Consider the following 24,949-nt stretch of genomic DNA (forward strand, 5'->3'; position numbering starts at 1 on the left):
ACAATGTGACAACACCTATGCTAAGTCATAACTGCACTGCAGCCAGGAATGAGAAAAAAAAACAGCTAACCTCTGGGAGGTTATTCCTGGGAAAGCTTCCTGGATTTCCTAATGCTTCCCTAGTTAGGTCCTAATAACCACAGTGAGAAGACTACCTACTCCACTCAGCCCAGAGCCAACTAACTAGAAAGCTGTTTGGTGTAATTAGCTTTAAAGGTTTTCCTTTTTGTTATCCTACTGTTCCTCATCACAGCTATTTCACTAACTCAAGTGTCTTTTTCTAGCCTTCTCAAACTATGCAGATTGACTGCGAGAAGATGTAAAACCATCACACGGATTTGGGGTTTGTAAAACTTCCTCAAGAAAATCCTCCTTTCCAGCTCTGTATTCAGCTCTGGCCTTCTTTTTAGTTCCCTCCTTTGTTATACTAGCTTCTGTAACAAAGATGTCCCAAAAGGACCTGTGGGGATGACTGACGCCACAGCACTCTTGGTACGTGCAAGAACCATCAATGACAGTCAAACAAGCAAATGTGTAAGGGTTGTACTTGTTTCCCCTTTCAAACTCTCCCTACAGCAAATCAATTGAAAGCAGGGAAAGCAGAAAATGTTAGTAAAGAATAACCTTTTTATTCTTTAAATAACAAATAAACAAACAAATACACGAGAAGCTTGGAAATAGAAAGAAAAAAACAAACAAAGAGCGAGCCAGAATATCACAGAGCAAGCAGCACAACATGGCATGCATTTGCCTCAGCCCTTGCAAAGCACCTCAGTAAATTAGGAGCTTTCATCCCATTAAGTAACGCAGCTCCACACAGAAAATTCGTTGCAAATTTACAGTCTACAATGCTCGGTTTCAATTCCATCTGCGTATTCATTGACCCGGATCATGTTTTCAAAGGTGCCAAACAGAAGCACACTACGTGGCACCAAGTAAGATAACAAGTGTAGTTTGGACTGTTTATCTTAGACCCTGACTCTGCCAAAAGAGCAAGAGGTAATGGAGCCCATCAGCTGTCTACAGTCTCTGGCTTACTATGCAGTCACCAGAAAGAGGTAAACACACCATCTGCAGACAGTGCCCAGGGCTGAACGTGTTCATCTCCGTAGCTAGGGAAGGACCATATGGGGATGAAACCTGGAGCTCTGCTGAAAGCAGTGGCAAAATTCCCACTGAATTCATTAGACCAGGATTTCATGTTTCAGACTTCATTTAATCACGACAGAAATAAACCCTCTTCCACAGAATCTGCTCTTCTCTCTAAGAAACAAACTTTGGTCAGAAAATCTTTATCTTGAAGCTTCAAGATTGACTACCTTTCTCTTGTTTGGTTTGTTTGGGATTTTTTAAAAAGAGGTCATCTCCACAGCAGTTTGGTCACATTTCAGTCTACTAAAACACACCTTCAAAGAAGCCATCTTCATCCATTTCTCCATAGATGTAAATATATTCTCCAGCAGTCAGCGGAAGCTCTGCCTCTGGATTTTCATTAGGTCCATCAAAAGGATTGTAGCTGAAATATTTACAATATGAAGACTTTGTACAGGAACTTTCACAGCAACACATTCAAGCTGCGATATTAGATCAGCCTCAATTCACTGGGACTGCCTCCACTTTTTGCAAGCAGCAAATTGCACAGACAACAGTCAAAACTCTAGTTTATGGTTTTATATCTAACTAATATGTTCAAAAAGCAGCTAGGGACAATTTTCTGAGTAGCAGAACACAAAACATCAGGCATGTGATGTCTGAAGGAACAGATCAGCATGACTCAAGAAAACATGTAAGAAAAGACTTGAATTACCTGAGCGCCTGCTGTGTTTCTGAGGGTACCAAATAGATAAACTGTAGGGCTGCATTTCCAAATAAACATTCTTAAATTCACCTGCACTCGTAACTATCTGATGCAGACATCTCTCTAAATTTCATGCATTTAACAGTTTTGACCAGAAAAAAATACTGAAAGTGTCCAAAACTTGTCAGGTTACACTTTATCTGTCATACAACTGTCATGGACAAGCACAGCATCTCAACGTTCCCATGCTTAAAACCCTACGAATGAGCTGATCCATGCAAGAACAACATGCGCAAGAACAACATCGCCTTTTCCTTCATAATTTTATCATTATCCAGCCCTCAAGATCCAAGATATGAAAATCTCAGTGCTGTAACTCCACATTTAAACAGCAGTCCAAACCCTGCATTAGCATGAACATGATAAATACGCTGCTGATAGGATTTGGACTCTGGATAGTTCTAACCTGCCTTCCCAGTGATACTTGAGCTAATCACAGTGTTTCATGGGAAAATGCCTCATGAAAAACTGGGCATCTCACTGGACAAAGCTTTGCAAGCATCTACTGCAATTCCTGCTCTTTAGTCTTTAAAAGGGAATTCAACATGCCAAAGCAATGTTATCCTGTGTATGAGCTGAGCGAGATCTTATGGGCCCAAGACTGAGACACGAAGCACAGATCACATTTGATCTGCTCCTCACAAGCACAAAATCTTCCCAGTTCTCTTCCTCTAACCCACAACTGAAGGATATGTCAGCACTCTGAACTCTAAGTAGCGGTTTGGGTTTGGCAATGTTGGCTCAGTGGACAGCAACAGTTACCAGAAAATCTGCGTTTATTCTGTGCATTTTTTTGTCCTTTTAAAGTTACAGGCAGAAAGATTTTGGCCAAAATCTTCAGGAATTCTCGGCTGAAATTTCCCTAATTGTTGGAATAAGATTTGTTGGAGAAAATTTCTTGGACTATTCTGGAGAAACCAGATATTTCAAGCAATGTGTCCACTCAAACTCAATTTTCCATCTGATATCATATTTAAAAATAACAGTGTTACACACAGTGCTCTTCACTGAACAGCTTATGAGCTTCCTGTGGTTTTCTTAAGCTAAGCACATTGGATTTGCTTGTGCAGAAAACAACCTATCTCAAAAGATCCCATGGAGAAATAAGATACATGGTCTAACCCACCCCTAACAGTGGTGAATCCTAGAGAAAAGTGAATTAGGCAACTATGAGATAACCTATCTAACCTCATAGAGCACAAGAAATGACCCATTACCTGTATCGAGCTAAGAACACTTGGAGCTTTGCAGGGCCTTGGCTGCCTGGCTCTGGCATTAGAGAGATGCTGTCAACATCCAGTTCTTCCATTTCACTTGCAGTGTCCACCTAAAAATATTAAAGATGAAGGGGATGATACGGCCCAAATCAGAGCAAACGAACACTCACAGGATTTGAACATCAGTCAGCAAGTCCTCTGAGCTCATGTACAGTGCCAATCTGGCCACTGGGCTATGGGCCATCTTGGAAGAATGACTTTTAAGGTGAAGAAGCAGTAATAAGAAACATCAGCTCCAACTTACAGCTTCAGGACTTCCAGTCAGACATTAGGAAAAATTCCTTGCTCAGGGGTAATGCAGCCTTGGGACAGGTACCCACTGTGGCAGGGAACTCAGAGCCTCTGCCAGGCTAAGCCACAGCCACCCTGACCTAGTGTCGGTGACAGCCCCACTGGAGTAGGATATTGGACTAGAGACTCAGGAAATCGCTTTTATCCTACATACCCCTAACTCAGTATACTCTGTCTCTAAGCACTTTTGTTGAGGCACCTCCCCTCCAGCAGCTGAACATACTTCAATATAATGTTTATGTACTTTCAAAACACTAGAAACTTTTAGTAGCCTGATATGCTGGTTTTAGTTGGCATAGAGTTAATTTTCTTCCTAGTAGCTGGTACAGTGCTGTGCTTTGGATTTAGGATGACAATAATGTTGATCACAAATGTTTTACTTGTTGCTAAGCCATGTTTACACTCAGTCAAGGACTTTCAATTCCTCTCACCGTCTCACCAGTGAGGAAGCTGGGTGGGCACAAGAAGCTGGAAACGACACAGCCAGGACAGCTGATCCTGACTGACCCAAGGGATATTTCAGACCATATGGATCATGCTCAGCATATAAAGCCGGGGGAAGAAGAAGAAAAGGGGAGGGGGAACATTCAAAGTGGTGGCATTTGTCTTCCTAAGTCACAATTATGCATGATGGAGCCCTGCTCTCATGGAGGTGGCTGAACACCTGCCTGCCTATGGGAAGTGCTGAAGGAATTCCTTGTTTTGCTTTGATCACATGAGTGGCTTTTGATTTATCTATTAAACTGTCTTTGTCTAAGCCCATGAGTTTTCTCACTATTACTCTTCCAATTATCTCCCTTATCCTGATTTGGGGGGAAATGAGCACTCACAAAAAACATCCAAGTGCAAAAGGTGCCTCCCATGCCATCACACCCAGCCCCACTCACAGCACTGCTTTACCCTAAACTGTCACATCAAGTGACACACAGCAGAGGGTATGAAAGTCTACCTAAGGGAACCCTACAGTACTCCATAAGAGCTCCTGGGGAGCAACAACAACATAGGAGATGTTGGTGACACAAGTAAAGCCTATTTTCATCTCTCTGCTTGCACAAACTCAGCATCTTTTCATGATTGCTTTTATCAGTAAAACATAAAAGCACCAGCAAAAAAGTCTGAGCCCCTCACTTACAGCTCAAGGCCAAAAATAGTCTGGACACAGCTCCTCAGCATGCTAAAATTGACAGTCTGTAGTCTTTGTGTGTTTTAATGGCAGCAGAGATGTCACAAGGAAGCTTAGCAAGAGCTTTTCTGTACCACCCATCAATCGACCTCCCCTCCCCACTCCCTCTCCAAGCTCCCAGCTGTCTAGCCAGTTGTTTCCTCCTTGGAGCACAGCAATACATTCAAATGAGCAATACAGACATGGGCTTCCAAGGCCTTTTATATTTTTTCCTACAGCTCTTCTCTTATTTTTCCCATTCTCTTCAGGCAGCCAGGAGGGAATGAATACATTACTGGTGCTCTCAGCTATTCCTTTGTGGTTAGAAAGCACAGGCCATGGAGGGAACTCCCATACTGACCTCTGGAGTTGGGCAGGATTTTGGGCTGTTCTGCATGGATTCTGATTTTGAAGAGTTTGACTGAGATTCCACTTTCTTGGCTTGCCTCTGAGAACTGGCAGCAGCAACTGGGGAGCCAACAGTGGTATCAGGCGCCTGACGCGCTGACTGCAACTCATCAGTCTCTTCATTGTGAACCTTCTTTGTGCTCTGGTGAGTGAACACTCCAGGAACAGTTGATTCTGCAATAAAACAATCCATCCACTACTTTTAGCCACAGGCAGAATACAAGATCAGCAGTGAGCACCACCACAAGCAAACACTCTTTAGAGCAGCTGATGTGTCAAAAAATGTGACTTATTTGAAAGTGCAACACACAGGACACCCCGGGCTCTTTGGTGAGAGAATGCCAACTTCTCTTTATGACTTCAAAAGAAACCAAAGCTATTTATAAGAGAGAGAGACAGAGATCCCAAAAGTGAATTAAACATTTGCATTATTTCCTGTACACTTTCCAGCTAACCAAAAACCAACTCATTTCCAGCATCTCCAGCAATTACCCTTCTCGAAGTGGGGCTGTGGGGTAGAGCTGCACAGAGCAAGAGGAAGCTCGGAAGTAACCAAGGTCGAGGTGAGCAGGTCGATTTTTCCTGTTTGAAGCCGGAACTGTTTGAGTTCCTGAGACAGGAGGCTGAACTGCTCTGTCTGGCTGCGACACTGCTCTTCTAGATCCTTCACCCGGGCCTGACAGGAAAAACACAAGTAGAGTCACAAACATATATCATGAGTGAGGCTCCAAACAGCATTTGTCTTTACTGCATCTTTTCAGCGGATCTCAGACTCCAAGAAGCCAGAGGTGAGCCCTGCCCAGGACCGGTCATTAGGAAATGGCAGCTCTGCACCTATAGTGTCTTTGAAAACCTGAGACTCCTCATCCATGAGGAGACTGACTACAGACTTGAAATGCTGGCTTTGAACTTCGATATCCTATCGAAGCCCTGCACAGGACCAGATGACAGAAGTAAAAGATGAATAAGCCTCGAAAAGAAGATTGAAAAGGCTTTGTACATTTACTGGAGAGTCAAAATCATGCCTCTAAAAGGAACTGCTTTCCCAATGCCCTATCTCATCCATCACTCCAGAGGCTTCAGCAAGCTCCCAAAACCTTCCCCTGGCCTCCCCACCATTCTGGGCAGGATGCTTGATTGTCTCTCCAGATCCTGGCTCTCCAGGCACTAGGAAGAGCAGAGAGCATCAGCACCTGGCCCATATTGCAGAACATTTCTTTGCTGCAGGCAGCCCACCCACTTTGCCACCAGGTCCTACAGGGATCATATGCTCCAGGAACGATACATCTCAGCAAGATGAGATGCAGGGGAGCCTTGGGAAATACTATGGAGAGGGAAGGACATGTTCCTACTAGAGAATCATTTGTATTTTCTAGTGTTCTCTTTCTACCATCTCTAGATCTCCTCCTCCCAAAATATTGCTGAGTCCTGCCTCTCTATACACATCCCCACATACTCCCCAAGTGCAGGCATATCAATTCCCAGAGAATGCAATTGCTCCTTTCCCTCTTCTCACTGTCCCACCAGGCAACAGCTTACCCTGTCTTCCTAGACAGATATCCTGCACAGACCCTGCTCATGCACCTCAGCTAACAAGTAAACAAAAAGCATTAGTGCTGGATGGGAATGTATCATCTCATCAGTCATTCTTCAACTGAGACAATATTTCATTCAGCATTAATGCATCTGGCTGAGGTGCATACTCTGCCTCGCAGGAAATGACATTTGTTCCCCTTTTTCTCTTTGGACTGAGATCACAGCAGGCTTTGCAGTCACTCATCACTGCATAGGTAAGAAGCATAGAAACACACAGCTGCATTGTACTCTTCAAAATTTTCCATTCTGCAAAATGTGTTTCAAGTGTCTTTTTCTCCTTCCAACTCAAAAAATTAAACATGCCATGTTAGATTGTGAGGGACAAAGTCTGGGTTTGAGGCAGCTCTAAAAATAACACGTATGACCTGGAAAACACTTTCTCTCTAGTCTAGAGTACAACAAAGCCTTTCTAACTCATTCCCAACTGACCTACGAGGGTGCATCTTTATTTTATTGTGACGTATCTGTTTGAAACATGTCAGCTTATTGCTTGTTTTCTTCACTACTAGCTAGATGCTCTCAGTCTCCAAAGGAAGCCCCGTGAATTCTCTGAAGTCTGGCAAGAGGTAACTGTCTTGAAATTGAAAGAAAGTATCAGATGCCATGAGCAGCTTCCAAAAGTCTCTGCATTCTCCACTTACTCAACTCCTTATTCACTGAGTCACGTTGTACAGGGTTTCTCTGCAACCATGAGTGCTTGAATTTACTTAGTTAAGATCTTTCACATAAATGCTTCTCCCCTATGCATTTCATCTTAATAGAGAAAAGGAACCATGAACAGCCAGAATAGTTGCACTGCATCAAAGCAGGGCTTCCTCTAGACCAACACCTGTTGCCAGATTCCACCTTGGGATGCAGCCTATGACAAGAGACAGGCAGAGAAATGCTGCACGACTAGAGAGGTTTTCCCATCTTGTCTAGAGACCTGAGCCAGCAGATGCATCTGGATATTGTGTTTAATAGCATCATAATAGTACCTGGGTTCTCTAAATGCATTAATCACAGTTTTAATCCATTTATATTGGTGGCCAAGCCGATAGGCTGGATAACCCACAATTTAATGCTGAGATACCCCATTAGTCAGGTGTCTTTTAGATCTTGTGTTATTCAAAACAATGTACAAACATCCCTTAAGTATTACTGCCACATCACACACAATGTGTACTTCTAGTGGACTACTTGCAGAGGTTCACACACAACTGAGCAAGCAGCAAGTTTCCAGGACAGGGGTAGGAGGCAGGAGGATCAGGAGGAGCAGCCTAGGGACATTGCCAGGAGCTTCAGGGAACCAGCAGGAATCAAGCCCCAGACACAGAAGAGACAGGAGACTTTTGTGTCTATGTCCAACCCAAAAGGGCAAGAAAGAGGAGCCTCACACCAGCTCAGACTGAGTAGCATGATTACCAGAAGAGGCTGCAAGAGCAGGGCGCAGAGCATGGTGGGATCAGTTCAGTCACCAATTCAGGAGCTTGCTCTGATTCTCCACACCAAGCTAGATCCAACCACTAGCTCAGCCCTGTCTTCTCTCCTTGGCTGCCCTATTACACTTCCCCTACATGTGACAGCCCCCAGCCAGATGTCCATTGTTACCTTTCTCCAAATCTTCTGCTGTATGTTTTTGAGACCAGAGAATCATGATGTTGCTAGGAGAGATCTCTATGGGACTGCAGTACAAACTCCTGCTCAAAGCAGGGCTAACATCAGAAGGATCAGAGGAACATCTCTAACTCCACATAGATATGAGTGCTACTTCTTCGGGATGTGGATATGCCCTAATAATGTCTTCAGGCTGCTCCAAATTCTTTTCCTAAATGTTCCCAACACAGCACTTGCTTTTTTGACCAAACTTGTGCATAAGGTTGTACTGCATTTCCTGCCCCAAGAGGTAGTTCAGAGCCTGTGTGTGTTCAATCATGGATGCCTCTCCTCCACGTGCACAGTGTTACCTGACATTTAATCTTCCCATGGCTCTTTGCAGTCAGATCTAACAGTGACTGCAGAAGCAGTTTTGTATCAGCTGTGAGCACCAGCACTTCCATATAAGCTTTCCAAATCATCTGGGACCAGGCCAGACAACACAGCTCCCACACTATAACTTCATCAGTTACTACCTCTTCTGTGAAAACTATTACTCCCAGTCTTGCTTCCCATCTTCCAACCAATTCCATCCAAAGCCAGCAAGACCTCTCTTTTTCTCCACAACATTTACATTTGCAGTATTGCCATTGCTTTTGGGTTTTGAAGGAAACACTTCACCTTTGAGCTGTAAGTGCTTCCCAAAAGACCTTTAAATGTATGTAACACATGGAGAAAGGGCACAGTTGGAGAAGTCTTAAAATGTGGAAGTGTCAACAAAATAAAGCTCCTAAATCTAATTGGTCAAGAAAGCAAAGCATCTAAAGAGAAAAGCAGCTGCTCCATCAAACTCAGCAGGAGCTCCTTTAATTACATTTCTTTCTTGGCGATGACACTCTTGCAATCTTTTCCAGAGTATTGTTAAAACAAGAACATCAAGCAACTGTCAAAGTTAGGACATAGGAGAAAAACGTCCTGTTTGACAGGATTATAGCAGTACCTGCATGCAATCCAAAGTACTCTGGTAGCAATAAGAAAAGCAAAGAGAAATATAAACCCATATCAGCAGTTACACTAGCCAAAACTCAATAATAATGCAAAGTATTGAGTTTAGTAACTCAAAGACAACCCAACCCTCAGTTTGAATGCAATTGTTTTCTCTCTGGCTTACAATGTGTGCCTTGTTCCATACTGAGATTCCCACTTCATTCCCAGAAGCATCTACTTGCTAAACAAAAGCCAAATTCCACATACCAAATACACAAATAAGAAAGCTATGCACTTTTTGAGGGCCTCCAAATCATGGTATGCTTTGAGCCAAAGCACAACATCCTTTGAGTGGCAGCGATAAATTTCAAGCCCTCTTTTCCCAGCACATTTCAAGCACCCACAGAATCAACAGAACGGACACCTGGTGTCCAGACCTTTCCCCAGGCCTGAGACCAAGCAGTGCTGAGAACCAAGCCACAGCTAAAAAACTGGCTTTGACATTATTTCAAGCAGGTAACAGCCTGCTAAGTCATGCACCTTGCTCCTGGTGAGACAACAAACAGCAAAGTTGAGCCAACCCCCCTAATTTTGCTCAACACTGATATTCTGGAATGACTGTGATTATAGTTAAGTTGCATAAATAAATGTTTCTTCACATTAAACTAGCTTTTAATGTCTCTTTCTTTGGTCTTCTTGGTCTCATTGACTTATAAAGCATCTCTGTACCAGTAACATGAACTCAAGAATATTTAACTGATGAGGCCCTTGCAGAATACTACCAGTCTCTGAAACACAAAACGACTGTCCCTTTCTTCCTTTGCACAGGTAGATGTATACTTTAAACCTAAGTAGCTTCTCCAATCTTTCAATGAATTAGTTCAGAAAACATTTGGCAAGCATCAAACCTCCCTTCTCTTAAAGGCTGCTAAACATCAACTGATGTAAGAGCAGCACCCACATCAGCTCTGATCCTGTCTCTGCAGCCAAAGGCAGATGTCCCAGAAAGGATATAGCAGTGGGGCAACACATCATGTCACTTCCCCATGAAATTCACACAGCCTGCAACAATTTCAATCCCATTCAGTAGGAGCCGAGCAGTACTGGGTTCTACAGTCAGGCCCCCCTCAAAGGAGATGCTATTTGCAGCCATAGAGCAATCTACTCCAACAAGAACACCTACCAACTTGCTCAACTCTCCTGGGCTCCAAACAGCCACAGCACAGCAGTAAACGCAGGCAATGCAGCCTGCCATCTCTGACTGTAAGTTCCCAGTACAGACAGGGCCATGGCCTCCTCAGCATAGGATTTCACTGGCCAGGGGTTGTACAGCAAGGCATTCTGCTCAGGCTCAGATTAAGAACTGACACTAAGAACAAAAGATACCAAATCTGCAGCCATTAATCCATCTCATTTTCTTCTGTCTTACCTCTAGAAGCTGTACTGCTCCTTCATGTTCTCTTTTTGCCTCTGCCTGCGCCTAAGAAGAAATAAGAAAGGGAGTAAATAGGGAAGCAGACTACCTAAGTTCACTTCTACTATCATCACCACCTTGACAGATCATTATATAGAACAGTGTACAGACTGAAAGTGTCCTTGGTCTTTGGATAAACAGCAGCGAGAGACCAGAACTGCCACTGAAGAGAGAAACCCTTCATTTTGCTCAAGTATCAGAGTTTGCCTAGACACAAACACGCTTCCCTGGTTTACTTTATCCTGTAAACTCACATATACCTCCTCCATATGTTGTACTTCCAAAGAAACAGGGTGCAGGACTCCCATCACTTTCCAAGGATTCAGAGAGTAAAACCTCCATTCCCTTACATACTGCATACCTGCTGCAACCGCCTGACTTCATCTTGCTTCTCCTGCAGGACTAGCAGTGCTTCCTTGTGCTCGACTTCCAACTGCTGTCTCCGCTCAGCCACATTTCTCATGTGCTGCAGAACAAGTCACAGACAGCTGAACGGTGACAATACTGTAACACTGCCCTGTGTCCTATCACCAGACATGAACTCAAAGCATGGTCTGTACTTCATGTCATCATCAAGCAGAGGAGAAAGTAAGAAACTCTTACCACAAACCAAAGCAACAGCCAAAGCAAATCCTTAAATCAGTGATGGCCACCTTATTTCCCCTCCCACTCAAATTGCTGAAGTGTCCAAACAGTCCTTCCAGCCATGTGGGTCCTACTGACCTTCAGCACCTGCTCTAGATTCTCCAGCTTGCTTTGCAGTCCTTGATTTGTCTGAATTACTGAATCCCGTTCCTTAGTAACCAAAACCACCTGCAATTTCAGGTCAGCATTCTCAGCTTCAACCTGAAGAGAAAGGATTTTCATTTAGCACAGTATTCACATGTAATCAGTCATAGGTATTCCTGGTATAAATAATGAAGGACAATTTATTTCTGTATCTCAGTAGGTTGTTTTGCAGACCTGATTTCTACTTGTCATGATACCAAAACCACGAACCTCCTCTCCCCATGGCTTTCACTCAGAACAAATAGACAAGCAGTTGTATCAGTCCTCAGTGTGACAAACACTTGATTTGCACTAAACTCATCTCCCCTCCTCATTTGCAAGGAAGAAGGAACTGGGATATGAACAGGCTACAGACTGAAGTGATATGACTAAAGCACAAAGGTCTAAAAGCTTTTTTAATCCTGGATTGTAGGGTTAAATGTAGAGAACAGTACAGGAAGCTCAGCAGCCTGCTGAAATCATGTTGAACTTTTCCACTTACTGCAGGAAATTCCAGCAACTTATTTTGGTTCTAAAGTGCACTCTGGCTTGATGACTATTAGCAATGCAGATTATCAAGAGAAGACAAACATTTCTACTGAGAACAAACAGTTATTAAATATGTGGGAAACCTTATGCATGGCGGCAACATTGACACACGGCACAGACAAGTGGCTTTCTCGTTCTTGCGGATTACATTTGTACAGAGAAGGAGCTGGGCACAGAAATCCATGGAGTACCAACTCTTCTATCATTCTTACATGCAACATGTTCCTAGAACACAATCCTCCAAGGTGCAACCACCCTCCACTGAAATCTGCTCTGCTAACTGAACACTGCAAATATCCTGCCTTTGTCCTAAGGCCTGAAGCTTCTGTGGTTTCCATCTGAATTGCGGGGGGGGGGGGTCCCCCTTCCACATCAGCCACCAAAACCCCTATTCCAGCATGACAAACAATGTCAGAGGTGACTGAGGATTTTCAAACACACTGTAAGAACCTCCAGTTGTTAAAAAGGGCCTATAAGAAAGATGGGGAGAGATTTTTAGCAGGGCCTGTTGTGATAGGACGAGAGGTGATGGTTTCAAACTAAAACAGGGGAGATCAAGACTGGATGTGAGGAAGAAATTCTTTACAGTGAGGGTGGTAAAACACTGGCATAGGTTGCCCAGACAGGTGATGGATGCACCATCCCTAGGGACATTCAAGGCCAGGCTGGATGTGGTTCTGGGAAACCTGATCTAGTTGAAGATGTTCCTCATCATGGCAGGGGGGTTGGACTAGATGAGCTCTGAAGGTGCCTTTCAACCCAAACCATTCTATGATTCTATATGTTTGCACTACCTGCAGTGATGGGTTCTGCTGTGACCAGTGTATCCTGCTCCCTACCAACCGCCTTCTATCTTTGGTTATGAACTAATGAACAAGTTACGACAGGTAAACCCAAGCATGAACTTAAGTAAGGACAAAGCATCTCACTCAAGCCTTGGGAAACTCCAATAAAAACAGGTCAGTAGCTGCTCCGCTTGCAGTTATGATGCAGTAGTGCAGTTGCACAGGACAGAGGTTGGCATACGACCACTACTCAGCTGGCAACTTGAACACCTAAACTGCCAGCAAGTTCTCCTCAGCACAATTTCACAGAAGCCAATGCTTCATCTGACAAACAAGGACACTGATTGTTACCTGTCCTGCCCATCCAGCCTTTTCGTTCAGCTGCAAGTTCTCTTCAGCCAGTCGTGCATTTTCACTCTGTACCTCCTGCAGCTGGATCTCCTGTTCAGAAAGAGCAGGCATTACCACACCACGGACCTCAGATTAACTCCCCCAAAACTCAGCAGGGCAGCTCCACTATTCCTGTTGACTGATGGTACAAGATGCTAATGGAATGCTGCTTGAGCGGTAGAAGCCAAAAACATGCAGCACTTCTCCAGCAGGCACCAGCCCTGTGGCAGACCATCTTTCAAGTTTCTTCTCTTTTTATGTAGCCTCAAAGCCTAGATAGAGAAAGACCTTTCCTTGTCTCCTTCACAGCTCCAGTGCCACATTATTTACATCTCCACCTACAAAAACTGATCAGTTTTCTCAGTTGGTTCAAGATCAATCTTCCTGACAGATTTCAGTTAAGGAAGGAATATTATTTGGAAGAACAATGCAAAAGAGAGTTCTAAGCTGCAAACTCCAGAGTTTTAAATGCCTGGCTCTGACACCAGGGTCCACTCTGGAGTTCAGCAATAAGAGCTAGCTATCCCTCTTGCCTTAGAGAATGTTGTCTCTGAGCAGACAGGAGAGACATTGACTGATTTTGTCAGGTCCAGTCCATCTGCAGCAGCTTTGTACAGCATTAGAGGAATTCAACAGTTGCATGATTACACGACTCCACATATTCACACATACATTTCCCCATCCCGATGTTTTACAGATCACCAAATATTGTCTGGCTATCCCAAGAGCTAATTCCCTGCATGCACAGCCTACATCCCAGTAAGTTGGTCCCTTCTTGACCTTGAAAAGGTAGTGTTCCTTAAATGCTCCACTCTAACCCAGGCAATGACACCAAGCTATGCACAATGAACTGCACATGATCTGAGCTGTGCATTAGAACTGACCTGAATTGAGATTTGAGCAAGACATAAAGTATCTACTCAGAAGGTAAGTATGCTTGGCTTAAACTATACATTATCACAATTACTCACGCCACCAGTGCCGCTCAGCAAAGTAGAAAAGAAGGGAGAAATTCAGATGCTGTGATATGACCTACAAAACCTCCACGACATTAAACAGAGGTGAGATTTCACCCAACAAATAAGATGCATGAGCAAAAGGCTGTTGGTTTGTGCAATTACCATCTCAAGATGCAGAAATCTTTCGTTACTTGTCTGGAGTGCTTGTGAAAATGTCAAGTGTCTCCTTGAGCTCGCAAAGGCCATGGAGCTCCATCCAGTCATTTCTGCAGCTATACTCAAGCCACAGCTAGCTGACAGACTAAACAAACAATTCCAGCCTCAAGGGCTGGAGCCTAGAGTTTGTGACACTGTTCAAATTAAGAGAAAGGCTGGTGGCTCCTTATTAAGATAAACTGAAGAGAACCCAAGAGAGGCACACAACAACCTGGCTCCTCTTCTGCCATCACTCTCACAGCAGCAGTCAATAAGAACACTTACCAGTTCTTTGCATCTTTTATGCTTTTTCCTCACTTCATGCTCAAGGTTTTCACATTTTTTACGCTTTTTCTTTAGTTCAAATTCCTGCATGAAACAGGCATAAGTAGATTAACAAGTCACATTCTTGAAGTGTGTGAGAAATTCAAGCCCAGTTTCTCAGCCCCAATGATGCATTAACCAGTTTAATTTTCTTTAGAAAAACTTTGTGGCAAGCAGAAACAATATAAAAACCCAGGGAGATTTTTTAAAAGCCCAAAAACTTTCCCAGTGAAGCAGCTCTTCCCCTCCTCCCCTGAGCCTTTCGTCTTCTGGGAACAGTTCTGCATTTCCCATTTGCACAGATTGCTCCTATTTTGTATGGAACAGTGTGGAGAACAGGATGCAGGGGACAAGAAGACAGAGCTGTGCAAAATATCCAGCCTGAAACGCCAGCTGTGCTATCATAGCTCCTACTTTAATCCAACTGACATCTAACAGAGAGCAGACATCCCTCTGGTTATGTACCTTTAACTGCAGTTTCTTGCTACCACTCTTGGTTCCTCAGATAGATACAAACTGCCAAACCTCCTTGTGTCCTAGTCTGCTGGAATAATTCACACAGGACATATTCCCCACATAACATCTGTCCCAGGTCAGCCATACCTGTTTCCAGTTCAAGTGAGGCTAAACCAAACACAGCACAAAATCTACTGGCATGTTTCCCTCTCATTTTAGTGTGACATACTCCCCCGCCAGGCCAGTACCTGGAGATGCCACCTAGCAACTCTCCATGCAGATGGCCTGCGCTTTCTCAAGGACTCCCCAGGCTTCCCACTTCTGCAGCGCTCCTGCACCTAGAAAGACTTCACTCCCCAAGCTCTCTGCATGGATTGCATAGGTGAAAACCCCAAGGGAAAGTAGAGCACTCCTTCACCCAAACCCAGGCTCACCACTCACCAGCTGCTGTATCTGTTGGCTGCTCTCTTGGTCTGTTATTGCATTTCTGGGAGGGAAATTTTCATGTCCTTCAGAAGCAGGTCCCAGCGGTTGCACACTTGGTTCCACCTGGAAAGCAAGATGCAGAGAGCTTGGGGACAGCCAGGACTGTAGAGAACATCATGCACAGAGAGGGAGAAGAGGGTCTCTTGACAGTACCACCAGAGAGCACAACGCTCTGCAGAAAAACCTCTGCACTGGACATGAAGAAAGGTAAAAACCATGCTAGGGATATCTCAGCCACCATAGGTCTGTGCTGGGAGTTTTCAGGAGCCCAGCACAGATCAACGCAGCTTGATTAAACCACCCACATGCTACAGTGGGCTCTGGAAAGCTCTCAGATCCAAGTTTCCACTTGTGCCTCACCTAACGCCTCTCACAGCCCTCTCCGAAACAATAAAGAAGATGGATTCAGTCCTCTGAATTTTCACTCTCAATTGCTATTTGACTTAACATTGTCAAAAGGGCTGTGATAAACTTTTCAACCCTGAATTTAAAGTTATTTTTGATGAATAGATTTTAGGGAGAGGTGACCTTTAGGATCGCCAAAGCCAACTTGCACAGAGAGCAAGCAGCAGGATTTGGTGACTCCACTTCAGCCTTTAACCTCAGTTGAGCTCTCTGCCCAGCTTAGTCTCATTGCTATTTATCAGCCATAAAATCTTCTGACAATGAGGACAGACTCTCCTGAACCAGACAAATAAAGAGCATCCATGAGAAACACCATAATGCAGGTTCCTGCACAACAGAACCTGCAGAGTCAGTTGAAAATCAAAGTATGGAAGGGCTGTCCAAGGAAGACCAGTGCACAGCAAAGAAAGGTCAAAAAATCAGAAGTCTGTGCATCCCTCTTCGTCATGGAGGAATTTGGAACAGGAACTTGGAACACTGGCACAGGGTGCCCAGAGAAGCTGTGGCTGCCCCATCCCTGGCAGTGCTCAAGGCCAGGTTGGATGGGCTTGGAGCAACCTGCTCTAGTGGAAGGTGTCTCTGCCCATGGCAGAGGGCTGGAACTGGATGAGCTTTAAGGTCCCTTACAAATTTAACCATTCTAGGGTTCCTTGATTCTATCAATTTGGAGGGTCAGGGGCCACCAGGGTAGAAATCTCAGACTATGAAGAACATAGCTGAGGATCTCTCTCAAACTGAATTGTCTATAAGAATTGTGGAGGCCAACAATATAAACAGTAACAAATCACCAAGATTAGGTAATATTCACCCAAGGGTTCAAAAACCCCCTTCAGCATGAACTGAATCCCTCACTTCAGCAGTATGTGACTCAAGGCATGCAGTGTGTCACCTCTGTGACACTGCCTTAATATGAAGCAAATGAAAGGTGGCAAATACGAAGAGTACTCCAGTGGAGATCAGCGGAAACACATCTGACATGTGTTCCAGGCAAGCTGATAGAAATGACAACAAAGATTAGGCAGATACTTAAAAAATACCCCAAACAAAAGTATAGTGGGGAACTAGAACCCACACTCACAAATCTGTAAAGAGTTGTTAGCAGACAACTGGGTGAGGGAGACCCAGATCAGTACAGTCTGCCTGAGTGCACTGAACACATGCAGCTACAGTGGTCCAAAAGGCTTCTGCAGACACTGAGCCACCACAGGAGGAGGGGGGAGGTTTTCTATCTGGTAAATTCCTAGTAAAAACGAAAGGACTAGTGAAAAGGCAGCAGGAACCATGCTCTGCATGTACTGATAGCGCAAAGAGCCAAACGATGAAGAGGGCCTCATGACACAGAGCTTACAGAAGGCCATCAGACAAATGATGTTTTAATAGAACCCAGTGCTTAGACAAAAAGGCACAGAGATCTAATGGGAGAGAAAACTTCATTATGCCACCATATAAATCAGTGATACTGCGCCCGGATACTGTGAGCAGCACTGCTTCCCCAGCACAAAAAAAAAGTACAGAGAAAATGGACACCAGGAGGAAACAAAGATGATAAACCCTGAAAAATGGGAGAAGCTGTAAAGAAACAGCAACAACAACTAAAACCAAACACGGCTGAGAGGGGCCTGTAAACTGGGAGTGGCTTGGGAAGGACGAACAAGGAATGAATATTTAACATGCCTTCTATAAGAGCAACGAATGAGCACAGCTGGTGGGTCCTCATACAGGCAACAACCGTGAGACTGCCCCGGAACACTGTCATTACCGAGAGCTTCGTAAAGCAACCGGGTGAACCGACACCAGACAAACGTTATCGGGAGCCAGCGGACGCCCCACCCCGGCTCAGGAATCCAGGGACTGCCGGAGCTGTACGGAAGCGGGTGCACCGAGGCCCGGCCTCACGTACCGCCCGCCGGGCAGCCCGGCCCGCCGCAGCGCCTAAGGCCTCCGCCGATCCCGCACCCCGCTAGCGGAGTGCTCTTGCCGAGGCGCCCACCGGGACCGGCCCAGACCTCGGCCCCCGAGGAGGGCAGAACCCGGCGGCCGACCCCGGCCCTCTCCTCATGGAGGATCCCGCCCCGAGAGCCGAGGACCAGCCCCGCTGCCCGACCCCGCCAGCAGCGGAGGCCCCGGCGGGCCTGTCTCGTCAGGCAGAGAGCGGCCCGGCCCCGCCCCGCCGCGACAAAGCCGCTCTCAGGAGTACCTCAACCCGCCCGGCTTGGCTCGGCCGTAGCGGAGGCCGCGGCCATCTCTGTCCCTGCTCCCGTCCTGTCCCGACCCGTCCGGGCGAGGAGCACCCGGCCTCACCTGCCGACTGCCCGGCCCGCGGCGGGAAGGCGGTGCCCGCTGACGGCCGGATTTGCCGGGCGGTACCATTGCACTGCGGAGGGGCGGCTGGGCCCAGACACCGGGGCCGGGAGCGCCGCGGCTCTGCTCTGCAGCGCGGCCTGGCCAGAGGCCTGGCCCGCCTCGGGGATTCGCCTCGGTTGGTGCTAACCCGCCGGGAGAAGCGGAGGACGACGGTGGGGCCGTGCCTGCCGCGGGCTGGGGCACACAGAGCAGCAGGAATCCCTGGCACCGTGGCCATGGGTGCCCACTGGGGGCCAACGTCCAAACCTCAGCAAACAGCCAGGATGCATGTGTTCAGCCAATGCAGGCAAATAGCGGTGTTGCCCTGTTCCCCTGGAAAACAGCACAAAGCCTCAAGTTAGGGACGGTGAGGAGGACTGAGCCCTGGCATGGCTCGGTGTCACTGTATGAGTGGGCTGCCAGTGGCATCTGTGTCCCACTCGAAGTATGAGACCTGGCCCTAGAAGTTTAGAAACCAGCACAGCACCTATTCATAGAATCCCAGGCTGGTTTGTGTTGAAAGGGACCTTAAAGCTCATTCAGTGCCAACCCCTTGCGTGGGCAGGGACACCTTCCACTAGAGCAGCTTGTTCCAAGCCCCATCCTTGGACACTGCCAGGGATGGGGCAGCCACAGCTTCTCTGGGCACCCTGTGACAGTGCCTCAGCACCCTCACAGAGAAGAACTTCCAGATATCTAATCTAATTCACAGTGGTGGAAACCACAGCGCTCACGTACTCTAGGTAGTAATAGTAACTAAGTAATTAAATAGCAAAAACTTAGATTGCTGACCCACTTGTCTCACCTCCCTGGATGCTCCCCCTTTTAGTGCTGGGTCTCCCAGGCGGGCCTCCTTGGGTAGAGGTGAACCTTTGTTGCAGGTATTTAGCATTGGTACGGGCAGTCCCAAGCGTGTGTCAGCACTCGGCAAAACACCAGCTGAACTGGCTTGAGAAGAACGCAGACACTCCTTGAAGTTCTTCAGCGCGATCTGTCTCTGCAGCCGCAACACCTCCCTCTGGGACTCCCGCAGCAGCCGGTCAAACTCAGTGACATTCAGACAGTGAGGGTCATCCTGCCAGAAATGCAAACATGACATCGTGTTGCTGACAGCTCTAGAAGGTGGAATGGGTCAGGGGGGAGAATTCACATGCATACCCCAAAAGCCTTTCTGAGGAGAGACTGGTGAAAACCAGGTAAAGTGGTATGTAAAGATTTCTGTTTCCTGGGTCTTCAAAGCCTCAAAAGCACATTATTCCTCCAAACTGTGGTGCTTCTGTAGCTATAGCTGCACAAAGCAAAAAGGCTTTTCTAAATGTGTGCTTTCTTGGGGCTTGCCGGCAGAGAGCGTGCCGGGATAATGTAAGTTCATTTCCCAGCCTAACCCGAGCCTTAACTGTTTTACTGCCTTGATGTGGGCGCTAGCATTCTCTGCAGCCCTAACGGTGGTTGAGGCTTTGAATGCTGGAAAGAATGAAGAACATCTGGGATTTGTTCAGTTGTCACTCAGGATAACGTTTGCTTTTCAAACATTCCTGATTCCTAACCTCTTCAGAGACAGCCTGTGGGAATGGGTGCCTAGCACAAGGGGTCACTCCCATCCACTCTGGACCCCAAACCAGCAGCTTTTGAAGGAAACCAGTGCAATCTTACTCCCACAAAACCAGTAAGAATATGTCACCAGCTTTTAATTTGAAGAACTGTTTAATTCTTCAAAGGTTTTCAAATTGCAGGAAGCTGAAGAAACACGTACCTGCATGTCCATACAGACGTACAAAAGCGGATTGTGAAAACCTGTCTTTACAAATATGCTGCTGGAGGAGACATTGCTCATTCCCCTGGAAAGCTCCTAAGCCAGTGAATTCAATGCATAGTTGGTATCCAGGACAAATTTAATCTGCTTCCCTGTTCACTTCTTATTCACCCTAAAAATAATGTGTGCTTTATAAATACAATTTGTGTAGAAAACCATGGTTGCTCTCATGCTACAAGGGGGAAACTGAGGCAGCATTAATGGGAACTGACTACAGATTCAAGAAGTGAGCATCTGGGCCTCCAATGTGCCAAACCTGCATTGAGACTACCAGTGTAGTAGCTCTTTAAAACAAAATTTGCTGTGGCTCTGTATAAAATCTCCCTTCCCCCACCAGAAAAGGCAGCTATTCCCAACAGACAGCCTCAGAAGCCTGGGGGAACAAGAGAGTAGAAAAAAGGCTCAGTCCTGTGCTCACAGTTTCTATATACACATCCCCTGCAGCTGCCTTGCTGTTCCCTGCAATCCCTCGCTTCCAAGAGTCCACGCTGCAAGAAATTGCAGCCTGGTTTTAGGGAAGCTGGGGTTTAGTTGGAAGCCCATCATGAGACTGTGATCTCAGGAAATCATTTTACCCTATCCTAAGAGCCCTGACTTTGCAAAACAAGGCCAATGCAGAGTGTCTGACCTGCCACTGGAAAGGAGTAGATTCATTTCATAGCTACTGAGAAATCTGTGCTGATTTAAATATCCTAGATTCAAACTGATTTGGTTGCAAGCTCTGAGTGTGCACATATCTCTGCATATAACCCCCTTCAGTGGCATAATGCCTTTTGCACGCTGCAGAGAGATTAGGGGAATTTTGAATTTTAACTAGCTGGAAATTAAAATTTAATGAGCAGTTGCTTGAGAGAAAACTGGGAAAAAAAAAACAGATCAGACAGAACAATCTGCTCTTCCTGCTCTCTTCTCTGCAAATTCCCCAGTCATGCTTCCAGTTTCTGCCTTGGCAGCTACACAAGTAGACTATCTCACCTTGTGAGCCAGGGTGGTCACCCAGGCCCCAGGAAGGCAGTGGCTAAATTCCTCAACCCTGAGGATTGCCCCCAGGTGTATTTCCTTGGCTGGTAATGAATCTTGCTCACCTGCTTTTGTCACATTCCTCTACAATTTGTCACCTGTCCCTGGCAGATTCAGACTGCCCAGCAAGCTCCGCTATGAAAATCAGAGTGCTTTGGAAAGCTCTCCCTCGGGGGGAGGTGTGTATGGGGGAGGGGGTGGTCTGCAATGAGAAATCAAAGGAACAGGAAGGAAATTTCTTCTTGCTGACACCATAGAGCATGGTCAGACCTGGATAACTTTCTCCTGTGATTTAATGCCAGAAATGATCAGTGTCAGCTCCGTACAAACAGCGAACAACACCCAGTCATTCTTGTCCTGACTAGATCTAGGTTAGGGAAAGACTGAGAATCTACCTTTAAACCCACAGTTAAAATGAACATATGGGGAGCTCAGGGGCAAAAGTAAAGCTGCTTTCTGCGAGGAAGTATTTGCCACCTAAAGATCATGTAAGATGGGGAGGTAGAAATGTAAGCATTCAGCTCACCTGGGTGCAGGAATGTAGGATTGCATTTGACTACATCTGCATTAGCAAAACAGAGGGAAACCAGTGTCAGCCCCAGTGTTACTGAGCTGCTTCTGAGAGTTTAACTGATCTCAACTGAAAACTTCCAGCTCCTGAGCAAAAGATGTGCCTGATATACCCAAAACAGGTTACTTTAGTTACTTTGAGTGGGAATTGTTTCACTTAGCTTCAGATGTCTGTAGAGGCTCCTTTCAGAGTCATTGCAGAGAAGAAGTGCTTTGAGGGAGTGGCATGTCTGACCAGTTTCAGACATCTGTCTTGGGATGAGCTTAATTATCCCTTTTATCTCACCATTTATATCAGCTAGTCTTGTGCTGGTGCTGAGGGGAATGTGGGTTACCAGCTCGGATGCAGGAACCCACCCCTGTATAATGATTTGCACCCTTGGTCACAGTCATACAAGGATGCACCAAGTTATCACCAGCCTCGTGATGGCTGTGAGCTCTCAGAAAGCTGCAGGTTAAGACACAGGATTTAGACTGGTGCTTGAGAATGTGCTGGGTTACTTTCCAAAGACAGACTTTAAAAGGAGGTCCTGGGTTTGCATCTTGCTTGAAGCTCTGCAGTGTGAAAAGCCATCCTGCATCTGTGACTTCTTGGGGTTTTCCAGGGGAAGAGATTTAATCACTGCTGAAAATGGCAGCTCAGACCCATGAATTCTTAGAGGGACAACTGGGGTGTCCCCCGGCACTCTGTTCTGGAGGGGTCTGGGCACTGTCTTTGCCGCACACTCACACAATGTGCCCCATCCAACTCACGTATCTCTGGTTTCAGTCTGCACTTGGTACTAATTACCCTCACACCACTCCCTGGAGCCTGGTTCCTATCACTGTTGTTGCGCTGCTTGTCCCCAGCCACTGAGTGATGCCCCAGAAAGTGTCTCACCTTCCCTGCGAAGAGTTTAGCCTGCAGCTCCCGGCACTCCTGCTGCAGAGCGTCAATCTGCTTGTCTTTTGCCAGGAGAGCACTGGCCTGCTCTGTCAGGTCCTTGGCACGCTGGCGGGCAAATGCTTTTTTGCACAGCTCCAGGCTGGAGCCCTTCAGAGGCACTGGAGCAGTTACCTGCACCGGAGAGAGCAGAAGGGAGAAAGCCACATGAATTGATGCTCATTAACCACCACACCGTCACCTCAACAGCCATCAGGCAGGGAGACGAAACTGCCAAGAAACTCAGCCTAGCCCCAAAGGGCAGACAAGCAGAGAGAGGAGCAGAGGAGACCTGTGGAAAAGTGGGAGGCAAGAGGAAGGGCTAGGCAGAGAAGTGGGTCAGAGAAGAGGTGGAAAGGAAAAGGTGCTCAGCAGATGAGGCCAATGGGTATAGTCAGAATGGGGGGGCTACAGGCAGGGCAACAGTGGGTGGTGTGAGGAGACAAAAATGAGATGAAGGAGTAAAGACAGGAGGAGGCAGCAGAGGAGGAGGGGAGGATGCAAGGAAAGATGAGCATGGGAGCAAGGATGGAGGTGGTCAAACCAGGAAGAAAAAAGGAGCTTCTGTGGTTTTCTAGACAGCGGGAAAGAGGGGTTCAGCATGAATGGGTGGAAGACACAGGCAAAAGCAGAGGCAAGAGAGAGTCCAGCAAGGACCAGCAGAGTCTGGGGAGGACTGGGAGATGTTCAGCAAGAGAAGGAGTTGAGAGTCACATGCTCCCTGCGAGGGAGGGAAGAGGAAGGATGGCAGTGGGCTTCAGGGGGCAGCAGGACAGACAGGGACAGGCAGCAGGCTGGGCACAGGCTTTGGGGCTGCCTGGCCACAGTCTCTCTGGGCATGGAGCTGCCTTGTCCTGCCTCTAGCCTACCCTCCACGAGCCTCATCCATCCAAGTGCTTTCTGTTCTTGGGAGACCTGGGCCAGCACAGGAGCCCAGCCAGTTGGTTCCCCCAGGGCTCAGACCATCACCACCCCAAAGCTTCACTCAGGGAAAAAATAAACCAGTATTTGTATGGCTGCTGGAGGTCTGCATAGCTGTTGGATGTATAGCAGATGATTTCTCTTAACGTAGTATCTGACAAGTCCATCTGGCAGCAACTGCTGCCCTGCAAGTACGAAAACCCCATGATAGATGGGCAGCATGGTGCCTGGGGACAGAGAGGGCAGGCAGTGCTAGGAAAATCGCCTACCTTGTCTTCAGCAAAGCTTTCACTTCCTCCTTTCTACCCTAAGGGGCTTAAATGCTCCACCACAGTCACTGTTTCCAGCTTACTACACCTTACTCTGCAACAATCCATCTTTAGTGAGTCCATGCAAGTTCTTGTGCCCAAGATCCCACATGCTGCAGCCATCTCCCACCACTTCTGCATGGTGTCAGATAACAAGCTGCTCTTGGGTTGGAGAGAGAAAAACCAATGCAGCTTGCACAGCAATGCAGGCAAGGTATGGATGGCGCAGAGCAGAGTCTCTCACCCCTTCCTGTTTTGCTTTACTACACTCCTTATTCAAGCACTGCCTGTTTCATTTTTGGTAAAGTCAGATGAATTATTTTCACAACTTGCCTAAGGAAAGCTGAGCTGATTACCTTAAACTAACACCTTAGGGGAAGGTCAGCACTTTTACAGCCAGAAACCAAGAAGGAGGAAATTGCTCAAAGCCAGCTCCTCAAGCAGGACCAGAAGCATCTGTCGATGGCTGGGGTTTGTGATTCTTGCCCTGCTAATGTGCAAAGCATGTTTGCTGCAGGTTTAAGGGAAGGGAACAGACAAGGCCTTCCTAGCTCAACAGTGGCAAGTCCCGTGATAAGGTGCTTTCCTAGCTTAGCTTCCCAGTAGCAGCAAGCCTCTGCGCTCACCACTTTGAGGTTTGCCTCCTGGAGTTTGCGGGCTCTCTCCTCCAGGCGCTTGGCAATCACCGCCAGCTCCGCGTTCTTCCTTTTCAGGTGCTTCACCTTCTCCTCTGTCTGGGGGAAGCAGCTCCTGCGCTAGAGAGCAGAAGGAGAGGTTTGAGGTGAAGCCCCAGCTGTAAGGGGAAGTCAAGGTCCTTGGCCCTGCCTAACCTGCTCTGGGCCCACAAGCTTTTCCCAGCCAGGGCTTGGCCTGTTCTCCTGTAACTATCCCAACCGTTAAACACCAACCTCTCCTATTGTTGTCTCCCCAGTCACTGAAACCTCTGGTTTTCCTGGTATTTTTATTAATGTGACCTCTTAATCCCTGTGAGATGTCTCTCACCCCACCCCACTCCATCCCGCTTGGTCCCTTATCCATCCATAACATGCTTGTTGTAGGCTCTGCCTTTGCTGTCTGGGACTCAGCATCTGTCTATTCTGACCAGCC

The 24,949-nt window shown here is 46.6% G+C and overlaps 1 protein-coding gene across 13 annotated transcripts in view; it reads right to left on the reverse strand.

Moving 5' to 3' along the window:
- The window catches only part of TSPOAP1 (TSPO associated protein 1), a 66,199-nt gene that overhangs the window by 25,553 nt on the left and 15,697 nt on the right, over positions 1-24,949 (reverse strand). For 9 of the 13 annotated variants that reach the window (XR_009746458.1, XM_061470603.1, XM_061470609.1 and 6 more), the window contains exons 3-16: positions 24,469-24,597; positions 22,572-22,748; positions 19,085-19,363; positions 15,496-15,603; positions 14,560-14,643; positions 13,082-13,171; positions 11,352-11,474; positions 10,990-11,094; positions 10,584-10,634; positions 9,168-9,188; positions 5,489-5,672; positions 4,950-5,170; positions 3,076-3,185; positions 1,407-1,516 (exon numbers count right to left, since the gene is read on the reverse strand). Coding sequence is in view for 11 of the 13 variants with exons in the window: in XM_061470603.1 (XP_061326587.1) it covers positions 1,407-1,516; positions 3,076-3,185; positions 4,950-5,170; positions 5,489-5,672; positions 9,168-9,188; positions 10,584-10,634; positions 10,990-11,094; positions 11,352-11,474; positions 13,082-13,171; positions 14,560-14,643; positions 15,496-15,603; positions 19,085-19,363; positions 22,572-22,748; positions 24,469-24,597 (1,792 nt within the window). In the remaining 2 variants the exon portion in view is untranslated. The remainder of the gene's footprint in view (positions 1-1,406; positions 1,517-3,075; positions 3,186-4,949; positions 5,171-5,488; positions 5,673-9,167; positions 9,189-10,583; positions 10,635-10,989; positions 11,095-11,351; positions 11,475-13,081; positions 13,172-14,559; positions 14,644-15,495; positions 15,604-19,084; positions 19,364-22,571; positions 22,749-24,468; positions 24,598-24,949) is intronic. The other 4 variants (XM_061470601.1, XM_061470600.1, XR_009746459.1 and 1 more) reach the window with 2 other exon arrangements.

This window comes from Pezoporus flaviventris, unplaced genomic scaffold (assembly GCF_033815535.1).
Source record: "Pezoporus flaviventris isolate CSIRO_AGI_PZ_B2104156 unplaced genomic scaffold, CSIRO_AGI_Pfla_v1 ptg000063l, whole genome shotgun sequence".
In the NCBI taxonomy this organism is placed as follows: Eukaryota; Metazoa; Chordata; class Aves; order Psittaciformes; family Psittacidae; genus Pezoporus; species Pezoporus flaviventris.